This window comes from Ictidomys tridecemlineatus, chromosome 1, assembly GCF_052094955.1.
Source record: "Ictidomys tridecemlineatus isolate mIctTri1 chromosome 1, mIctTri1.hap1, whole genome shotgun sequence".
Classification (NCBI taxonomy): Eukaryota; Metazoa; Chordata; class Mammalia; order Rodentia; family Sciuridae; genus Ictidomys; species Ictidomys tridecemlineatus.
This window is the reverse complement of record NC_135477.1, coordinates 257,367,989-257,377,517: the sequence shown is the minus strand read 5'-3', so window position 1 is coordinate 257,377,517 and position 9,529 is coordinate 257,367,989. Positions and strand designations below refer to the sequence as shown.

Sequence of the window (9,529 nt, the reverse complement as noted above, 5' to 3'; positions counted from 1 at the left end):
GTTAGTGGAGTGGAGGCTGGAGCCGCACTCCGCCCAAGCTGTTCTGTTATAAGAGAGAGAAGGAGAAGGGCGGACGACCTTGTGGCAGAGTGTGGGAGAGCAGAAGGAGAGGGCGACCTGGGGCGGGGGGCAGCGGTGCCCCCTCCCCCGCCGGACGCCAGCCCCTAGCCTCCGCCCGCGCGCAGCCTGGCCGTCGGGGGGCGGTGGTGGGTGCGGGCCGGCGCCGCCTCTGCGCGGAGGCCGGCTGCGCCGCGCCGGGTGGGGAGAGGCGGGCCGAGGGGCCCCTGTCGCACCCGCCCCCTCCCGCGCGGTGGCGGCGGCGGCGCCTGGAGCTGCCCTGAGGCCGCCGCCCGGCCCCCGCCCGCGCGTCAGCGCGCCCAGCCTGGGGCGCCGAGCTCCGCCTGCGCCGGAGGCCCCTGCGCGCAGCTCCGGGTGCCGGCAGCGGCCGGCCGAGGCGGCGCGGGGGTGGGACGCGGGCGGCCGCGGCTAGAGGCGCTGCCCCGGCCGGGCGCGCACGGCGGGCGCCCCGCGAGCCGCCCCGATGTGGCAGGAGGCGATGCGGCGCCGCCGCTACCTGCGGGACCGCGCCGAGGCGGCGGCGGCGGCGGCGGCGGGCGGCGGCGAGGGGCTGCAGCGGTCCCGGGACTGGCTGTACGAGTCCTACTACTGCATGAGCCAGCAGCACCCGCTGATCGTCTTCCTGCTGCTCATCGTCATGGGCGCCTGCCTCGCCCTGCTGGCTGTCTTCTTCGCGCTCGGGCTGGTGAGTGGCCTCCCCGCTGCTTTGGCCCCGCGCGTTCCGGGTCCCCAGGAAGGACCTAGCCCGCGACCACGTCCCGCCGGGGTCTGCGCTTGGGGCTGCTGGCTGCTCCGCCTGCCGGCCCGCGGCCGGCCTGGTTGGAGCAGGGTTGCGGGCAGGGAAAAGTTTCCTTGGAAGGCTTTCTTTGCCCAAAATAAAGTTGACAGGGTGTTCGCCAGGTGGACGGGCAGAACGTGTGGATTTTACCTCTCTGCGCACCCGCTGGCAAACTCCTCTGCGCTCTGCTCCCCGGCCGCTGCCCGCAACATCCGCTCAATAGGTCTCCACAGAATCAGCCCTCGGGCTTCTTGGAGCGTCCGCTCTTGCCTCCATTCCAGTCCACTGACAGCCCCTGAGCTGGGGTTTCAGTTAGGTCTGGGCATTTTTCACCTTTTCAAAAGCCTGCCTTGGAAAAGTAGCTAGCTAATGGCAAGAGAAATGCAAAAAGATATGACAAGATACGATTGCACACCTTTGCCTTTAAATCTGTTTCTGTTTAGCCCAGAGACAGAAAGTGATGGAGTGTTGAGCGGTTGCACATTTCACATCTTAGGAGACGTCAATGAAGCAGCATTTCAGACGGACCCTCGCTTTTTTTTTTTTAAATTTCTGGAGGGGTAGTCAACGTATCTACAGTTTCGTGCAGGTTATTAAAGTCCATTTCATCACTAGGAGCATAATGCAGCTCAACAGCTAATGCCAATTTTGCCAGTTTTTATTTTTCAACAGAAATCCTTGGCACACTCCCTTAAACAGTGAGAGGAAATCTGTAGATGGCGGTAACTTCCTGTTACTGATCTCTCCTGAGTGTGTGGTTCAAAGTTTTGCACTGCCCATGGTATGCGTGTGCAGATTGTGTGCAAGCCTCCGATTATTCAGGATTTTTTTTTTGATTCATGATTGTGCTGGTAATGCCTCCACTGAATGATAAATTTTGATCTTAGAGGGCAAATATATGCTCATATTTATTTACCTCCAGGAGCAAAGAAGTGGATCTTGCTTATATTTGACTAAATGCTCAAAATAGCTGTCTCTGGTATTTGATAATTTGTTTTGGGTATCCTAAGCCAGATGGTGCTCACATATTATGCATGGGAAGAATGTTACCATCATGTTTTTTTTAAAAAAAATAATTTCTTCTTTCTATATACTACTCAATGGTTGCTGTATTCATAGTGAGTTCCAGAGATAAGGAGAGCAAATCCAGTGTAGGAGGCTATGACGTCACAGGTCACAAAGTGGTCCTTGTATGTAATGTAACTGCTTCCTGTAGTCTTACTGTGGCTAGAGAGACGCCCCACACCCTCACATGGAACCAGCCTTGAATATCCTGGAAGAGCATCTCTGTCACTCTTTACTGCTTTTAGGATAAAAAGGACTTGGAGAGAGATTTCTGTCAAGTCTCATTGGGCAAGCAGTCTCTAAAGACATGTTCTTTTTGTTCCTCTACTTGCAGGGAAGAAAACATGAACGACTTTTCCTTTGGAAATCTATTCTGCCAGGGCATTTGTGCTTGCAATTCTCCTGAGCCTGTAATTCTAACTGTTCTGGCTTGTTCTTTTCTAAATGGAAAGAAGGAGCAGCAGGTGATGGCCTATTTATAGTACCATTAATACAGTTAGACAAGTGTGAAGTTCATGTTCACTGTGCACATTACTTTATTTTCTATGATGGAACACTTTAATTCTTAAACCTCATTGATATAGATGTTCTTGGATGGGTCAGTGAGATATTTAGTGAAGTGGGGTTTGAAGCACCTTTCTCTGAGCTGTCTTTGTTCTTCATATTTGTGTTTCTGTAAAAACTTCCTTTATGTTCTGTTTGGCTTGGCGCAAATGTGGCATAGTATCCTTTTAAAACTTTATCCACGGCCTCTTTATTATTCTTTGATAGCCATCATTTCCACTCCTTCTTTGCTGAATCACTTGAAGCACAGAGTGGGCATTCCCCATGGCATGTCTGTCACCCAGGGGGATGGACAGTGGAATGGAACCTGCTTTCTGCTATACCCGTCCATGGTCTCATACCTACTGTGTAAATCCTTAGCAGTGATGAGCTGTGTGGAAATGTTCCCATAGAGGGTGGTTGGATTGACTGGATGTGGTAGGCTCTTTTCAGATGGAGGCGTGGCTGCAGGGCCGTTTGGAATGGGCAGTGTCTGGGAGATATAGGTGCTGTCTTACAAATTGCACTGTAGAAAGCACTGGGATAATTCTGAGCTCTCAATAGCTCATTTCCATTTTGTTTTTAGTAATAGCACAGCCAGCAGCTCTACTTTTCAAAAGACATTCTCCCTCTGGATAGTCAAAGAGAGCTGGTGGTAGGAACACTGAAGATGGAGTGGTGCTACTTTAGAGCTGCGTGTACATGGGTGGGGATGAGTTCATGTCCCTGAATGAGCAGAGATTGGCTTCTGAAAGGTCTGACTTTGGGGTGGAAGGACTGTGGCTGCTTTGGGCCCTGCCGCGTTTCCTACCTTGGAGCACTTTGCTGGAATAGCTGGGCTCTCATGTAATTCAGGAGTGAAGCAGATCTATTTTTGCTCCCTGAAATCTTGGACGGATTCCTTCCTTCCCCTGAATCTGCCTGGTTTTCATTTCCATTAGACTTTCATCAGTTCTTGTAGTAGAGGAAGTCTGGCAGTTTTCTTAATGCACCTTCCTGGTCTCCTAGAACATTTGGATTACAGGATGGTTTTAGCATATCCCAAGTACATAGAGATTTTTTTACTATAGGTAATTGCCTTTGTATGAAGGGATTTGAAATATATATTAAAAGGGGGTGGGAAGCAAGCTTTGTTTTGATTTTCCTTATGTTTTTTCCTAGTTGAAATTGTTCAAAAAATGACTTCAATTCTTCAATCTCTAGTTGATCCATGATTCTGCTTTATTGACTATGAAGTTAAAGTGATCCTCAGAGTAGTTTTACTATTCTGTAAAAATAAAACCTGAATTGAAACTTTGTAATCTTGCATAGTTCATTATTTTCTACATAAAAATCTACAAAAATTCATTTTAGTCCATACTTGTTAAGAATTATCCAAATACAGGAAACAAAATGAATAGAAGACAGGATGATGAATATTAAAATTTCACATTCTAGTTAATAATATTTTCTATTGCTTTGTATGGAAAATTTTAGTTTAAAGTTCGATTTAGATTTTTTTCTACATCCACTTATTGAGTGCCTATCAAGTGTCAGGCACGGGAGAGTCTGGTGGGAAGAGCAAAATAAGCTTGACCCCTGAACCAGAAAACTTAGAACTAGTGAGACCACACCAAGTCATACATCTATCATCTCATGTTGTTTTTGAGAGCTGGTTCTCATCTGTGAATGCATAAGAACTCCTCTTTAGAACAAAATTCTCTCATCTATGATGTCTCAAATCAGCCAGCTTTTCTCAAAACTTGCCTGTCATTGTTAGGAAAGGTTGATATCCATTTTTTAGTTTGTCAGAATACCAGCTGGTTGCAGCCAGATTTGTTTGGGTAAAGTTTATGATTAGGAATAGTCAATATCTCAATTTGAATAGAACTGTTTCTTCCCATAAATTTTATGTCAGTTACTTCAATAAAATCATTTTTATTATTGATTTAACATTATCATGAAATAAAGGCTGGCATTTTTATTAAATAAAAGTAGGTATACTATGCAGGACTGGGAATGTGACACCTTTTTTATGCTGATGGAGTGAGCTGGCTTTTAAGAAGGGAACCATAAGTACTTTTCATTATCAATCAATTTTCCAGCATTAGGTGTTTTTTTTCTAAGGGTAAATATATCTGACTCTTATCTCATCCTTCATACAAAAATAAAAGTCAGACAGTATTTTACTACTAATAAATAATATTATTTTTCCAAAATAAACAAACAAACCCTATCATTTGATAAGTGGAAGCAAGCTTTATTATTTCAATCTTTCAGTGCCCCTAGTGGATGGAAGACACCCTCTTCTTGAAAGGTTGAAGATTGGGAAGGCACATAGATACACCCCAGATCTCCCCTAAGGATTAGGAAGTTCTGTGCTTTCTTTCTCGAGCGTCAAATCCTGGGAGCGGAAAAGAACAGAGCATGTTCCTAGGTACTGGAGCAAAGGTGGCTAAAGACACATCTTTTTGTTCATTTCTATACATGCCGGAGAATATTGCTCCGCAGGTGTTAATCATTTGCAACCAGTAATTCACTAAGTCATTTCAGTTATAATTTACCTGTGGCATAAACAAAAACCAGGGAAAAACTGTAATTTTCTGCAGGAAAGGTGGTTGCAATTTATAGGAGTAGCAAAAAAAAAAAATCTCAAAGAAACTGGAGGTATCCTTTTGATATTAAAATACATGCTTAAGACTAGAGAGGCAACTCAGTGGTAGACCACTTGGATTTGATCCTCAGTACCTGAAACATTTTTTTTTTAAGAAAAAGAAAAAAAATTCATGATTAAATTCAACTTGCCTTCCCTGTTGTGAAAACACTGTAGGCTATAATGGTTAAGAGCATCTATGTATGTTGGGATTCTGGCTTTGTCCCTTTCTGTGTTTCCACTTCTGGGACCTTGGGCAACTTGTTTAATTCCTGTTTCCTTGTTTGTAAAATGGAATGGCACCTGCTTCATAAGGCCATGATCCAAGTTAGTACATGCAAGAAAGTCCTTAGACACAGAAGGAGCCCCAAGGTCTGTTAGCTGAAGGCATTTTCCTTGTTACTGTGAAAGAAGGCTGTAGCCATGTTGCTTTAGGGCTGGAGTTCTACAGATGGGAAAACTGAGGCCCAGAAAGCAAATGAACTTCTTCAAGGTCATGCAGCTGCATAGTCGGGACCGGGTCACAGGGCATTGGCTTTTTCTGAGTAACTTCTCTAGAAAGCATTGGAGATCTGGATTCCCAGTTCTTGTCTGGGCACGATGGTCGTCTTTGTGGAAATTCCTCCTTATGTGAAAATCCTCAATCTTCATTCTGTGTGACAAAGTTGCATTTCATTTTTTCTCTCTTTCAGTGATGAAGACATTTGGGTAGAGATGTTATTTGACTCTTTGGATTGAATTGGTAGAACCATTTATTTTCATTATGCTAAGTATTATCAACATCTGCCCCATTAAGCAGAGCATCCATTGTGGTTGGCTTTTGTTTGAGAAGTGCCTGACATAGATGGTTGGGCATGCTATACCCATTCCTGTTAAGTGTGATTCTTACTGATATTTGGAATCATACATTCCACTGAAAACTGGGAGACCCTGTTAGAGCTGATATTACTCTGTTCAGATTTGATGATTGTGCTAATTATGTATTCCATCAGTGATTGTTAGTCATGGGAGAACCCCTGCCAGGTCTTTGGGCTCAATCCTTTGGTATCTGCATCCATTCTGCAACTTGGCATTGACATCAGGATGGTCTATGGAACTGGAGCCATTCCTTCCCTCACTGAGTATTTCCTGAGCACCTTCTGGGGAAGGCACTACGATTGGCATCATCCCGCGGGGCACGTCACCTGTATGTCATCGCTGATACACTGATGTGTTATCTTCAACTACAGTTTGCCCCACTGGGGTGGTCTACCATTTTGGACCCTGTGTGTGCCTCCACCTGTGACTCTCGGTGCTGCATGTTCAGATTCAAGCTCTCTTAGTTGGGAGGGTGCTGGCTCCTGCTGCCTCCTCCTTTTTCTGAGCATTCCTCCCTCTGTTGGTTTCTACCTCCGAGGCCTGCAAAACTCACAGACTATTCAGAGGAGTTCATCTCCACATTCCTGTCTTCTGAAGTTCAGATCAGTTCTTTGGGTTCATTTTCACTCTTCAACTAATTGCTGACTCTTCCAGGGAGCAGCTTGGCATCCCCTGTATTTAACAAAACGCTAAGAATGTAACAGGTGCTTAATTGATGTAGGCATCCTGCACCATGTTGCTACGTTTTCCTCACCAGCTGCATCTCCCTCCTGTAGCCCACTGGTGGAAATCACAGCGTTGCTGGTAGACCTGGCTCTTGGCCGCGATGTTGCCTCTTATTACACGTTTCTGACAAGTTAAATGAACTCTTCTATTCTCAGTTACTTTCATGAAATGAAATGAATAGCAACTAGGTTCTCCCAGAGCTTTGTATGATAGACCATATGAGCATTTAGTGTAACACTGGGCACATATTATATCCCAAACAAATGTAAGTCTCTGTTATTGTATTTAGACCACAGAGGGGATGTCCTCATCAAGGGCTCTTATAGACAAATGGAAACAAAATGTGTGCTCAGAGTTTTAAATATGTAATAAATGTTTTACACGTAACTTTGAGTTATTTTTTAAAAAAAGCAGAGATAGGAGAAACATACATTTTTGTAGGGGGTGGGGGGCGTGTACTGGAATTGAACTCAGAAGGACTAGGCCACTGAGCCACATACCCAGCCCTTTTTTGTATTTTATTTAGAGACAGGATCTGAGTTACTTAGTGCCTTTCTTTTGCTGAGTCTGGCTTTGAACTCGCGATCCTCCTGCCTCAGCCTCCTGAGCCGCTAGGATTACAGATGTGCGTCACTGCGCCTGGCGAGCATAGATTTTGGAGCACTAAAATTCTTACCACATTGGCATTCCTACAGTCTAACATCCTTTTCAATTTTGTTGGCGTTGGATGAGTTTATATAAAATTACTCAGGAATAAGGTGATATTTGTGGTGTGACTGCATAGCTTCAGACTAGGAAATAGACACCCACTGTTGACTCTGGCCGCCTCTGGGAGGAGGAAGGTGGGTCACAGAGCCACCTGTGTGTGCAGTGAAGTGGACAAGACGAAGCCTGTGCTCCTTCAGCGTCTCTTTGTATAAGAATATTGCAGTAAAATACAAGGCACAAGGGAGGGGGCGGGAGGGGGCTTGGAGGAAGTTTCCATCCAGCTAGCCGTTTTCTTCTGGCAGTGTTGCAAACACTTCCTCTTGTTCCCTTCTTTACCTGGGCCTATGCAGGTGAGGGAGCAGGTGACACCCTGAGAACCTGGGCCAGCCAGTTCTGAGCCAGTTTCAGAACACCTCTGTGGGCGGGGGTGGGGGTTCATGAACCTCCACCCCCTCATACACCCCCCCCCCCCCCCCCCCCCCGTCTTGGCTGCTACGGTCGCCAGCATCTGAGTCCAATCAAGTCATGTTTGAAAAAGTCAGGGATTGAAATGGGGATTTTCAGTTATCAGGGTAACTGAAATTCGGTGAGTGAATAGTTTATTGAATTTGGAGGTGCAGACCTGAAAAACAATAGTTCTTTCAGAACTTTGAAATTCTGAAGATTTCTCAAGAAGGTTGCTATTGTCTGAGAGAATTCTGAGGGGAGATCACGCCACCAGGGTCACTGCCCCCAGAAGGTTCCTGATGGAGAAGATGGCGGAGCAGCAGGAGGAGCCCTGACTGCAGGGCTTAGCAGGAGAAATCCTGACCCCTCTCTTCAGTGTTCGTCACCGTCCCTCAGACGTCATGATGTCGGGATGCTGCAGCTAGGGCAAGACGGAGCTCGGGACACTGGCTTTTATTCCTGAGTCTTACAAGCCTGAGTTATTGTCTACGTGTATGTGTTTTAGTGTCCTGTGTTATTTTAAAAACTATATAAAGAATAAAAGGAAAAAAAAAAGATTTTAAGCTATTATGGATCTGGAGTCATCATTTGGAAAAGAAAACCTTGGAGAAGTCCATTACTAAAACTAGTAAAATCTGTTAATTTTTTTTAATTACAAAAGAGAACAGAGGCAGGAAGTGAACTGTGGGATGAAGAGATGTTACCACAGCTCCCAGAGGTGCTGATCCTAACGGCGAATGCTTCCCCATCAATGACCTGCAGTTAATTCAAACACATAATGTCCATGTTCTTTGGAATTGGACGTCAGGTACATAGAATGGATTAATCATTTGATTAATTTGATTAGCGTTGGATTCTTGAGCATAATCCTCCTTGCTCTATATTTGGCTCACGTATTTATTTATAAATAAATAAACCTAGTTGGATAGAATACCAACAAATATGTACCTCCAGGTACATATTTCTGTCTACAGGTTCCACCCATTCCATTCCGCCATCTGCCATCTCTCTTCAGATGTAAACTTCATATAGAAATTGCCTTTTAATTACTTTTTCTCTTCTTTTTATTCATTTTATCATTATACATATAGCAAATGATACATAGACAGTCTCTAGCTGACGGTGGCTCAACTTAAGATTTTTTGACTTAAGGATGGAATGAAAGTGAGACTCAGTAGAAACCATCCCTCTTCCCTGGGATAGCAATGTGCAATAGAGTGCTTTCTTGTGGTGCTGGGCAGTGGTAGTGACTGAGCTCCCAGTCACATCGTCACATCGTGTCTTGCATTGTTGCTAAGCAATCGAGGATGCTCAGGAGGTGAGCTATGTCCACTGCCACTCCACTTAGATGTTTTAGCTTATGATAGGCATCCAGATACAGAACCATTCAGATACAGGGTGTCACCTGCTCCCTCACCTGTGTGAGGCAGAGATCAAAATCCACTTGTATACATGTTTCTTGTAGGTAATCAACTTTTGCTGGTACATTTCAGTTACACTTTTCTCACATCTGTTATATATCAGAATTCCATATATTAGGGGTTTGTTATGGGCTCTTCTGCTCCATTTTTTGGTTAAGATTTTTTGTTGTGTTTTCAATACTGCATGTTAAACACACACATATGGACACATACACATATGCATACATGCACTATTCATTACTAAGTCTTCATATTAAGTATTTACATTGGATA

At 45.0% G+C, this 9,529-nt stretch overlaps 1 protein-coding gene across 2 annotated transcripts in view; it reads left to right on the top strand.

Annotated features, from left to right (window-relative positions):
- The first annotated feature begins 526 nt into the window (after nucleotides 1–526).
- The window catches only part of Adcy2 (adenylate cyclase 2), a 377,335-nt gene continuing 368,332 nt past the window's right edge, over nucleotides 527–9,529 (top strand). For both annotated transcript variants that reach the window (XR_013424510.1, XM_040273154.2), the window contains exon 1: nucleotides 527–763. Coding sequence is in view for 1 of the 2 variants with exons in the window: in XM_040273154.2 (XP_040129088.2) it covers nucleotides 542–763 (222 nt within the window). In the remaining variant the exon portion in view is untranslated. The remainder of the gene's footprint in view (nucleotides 764–9,529) is intronic.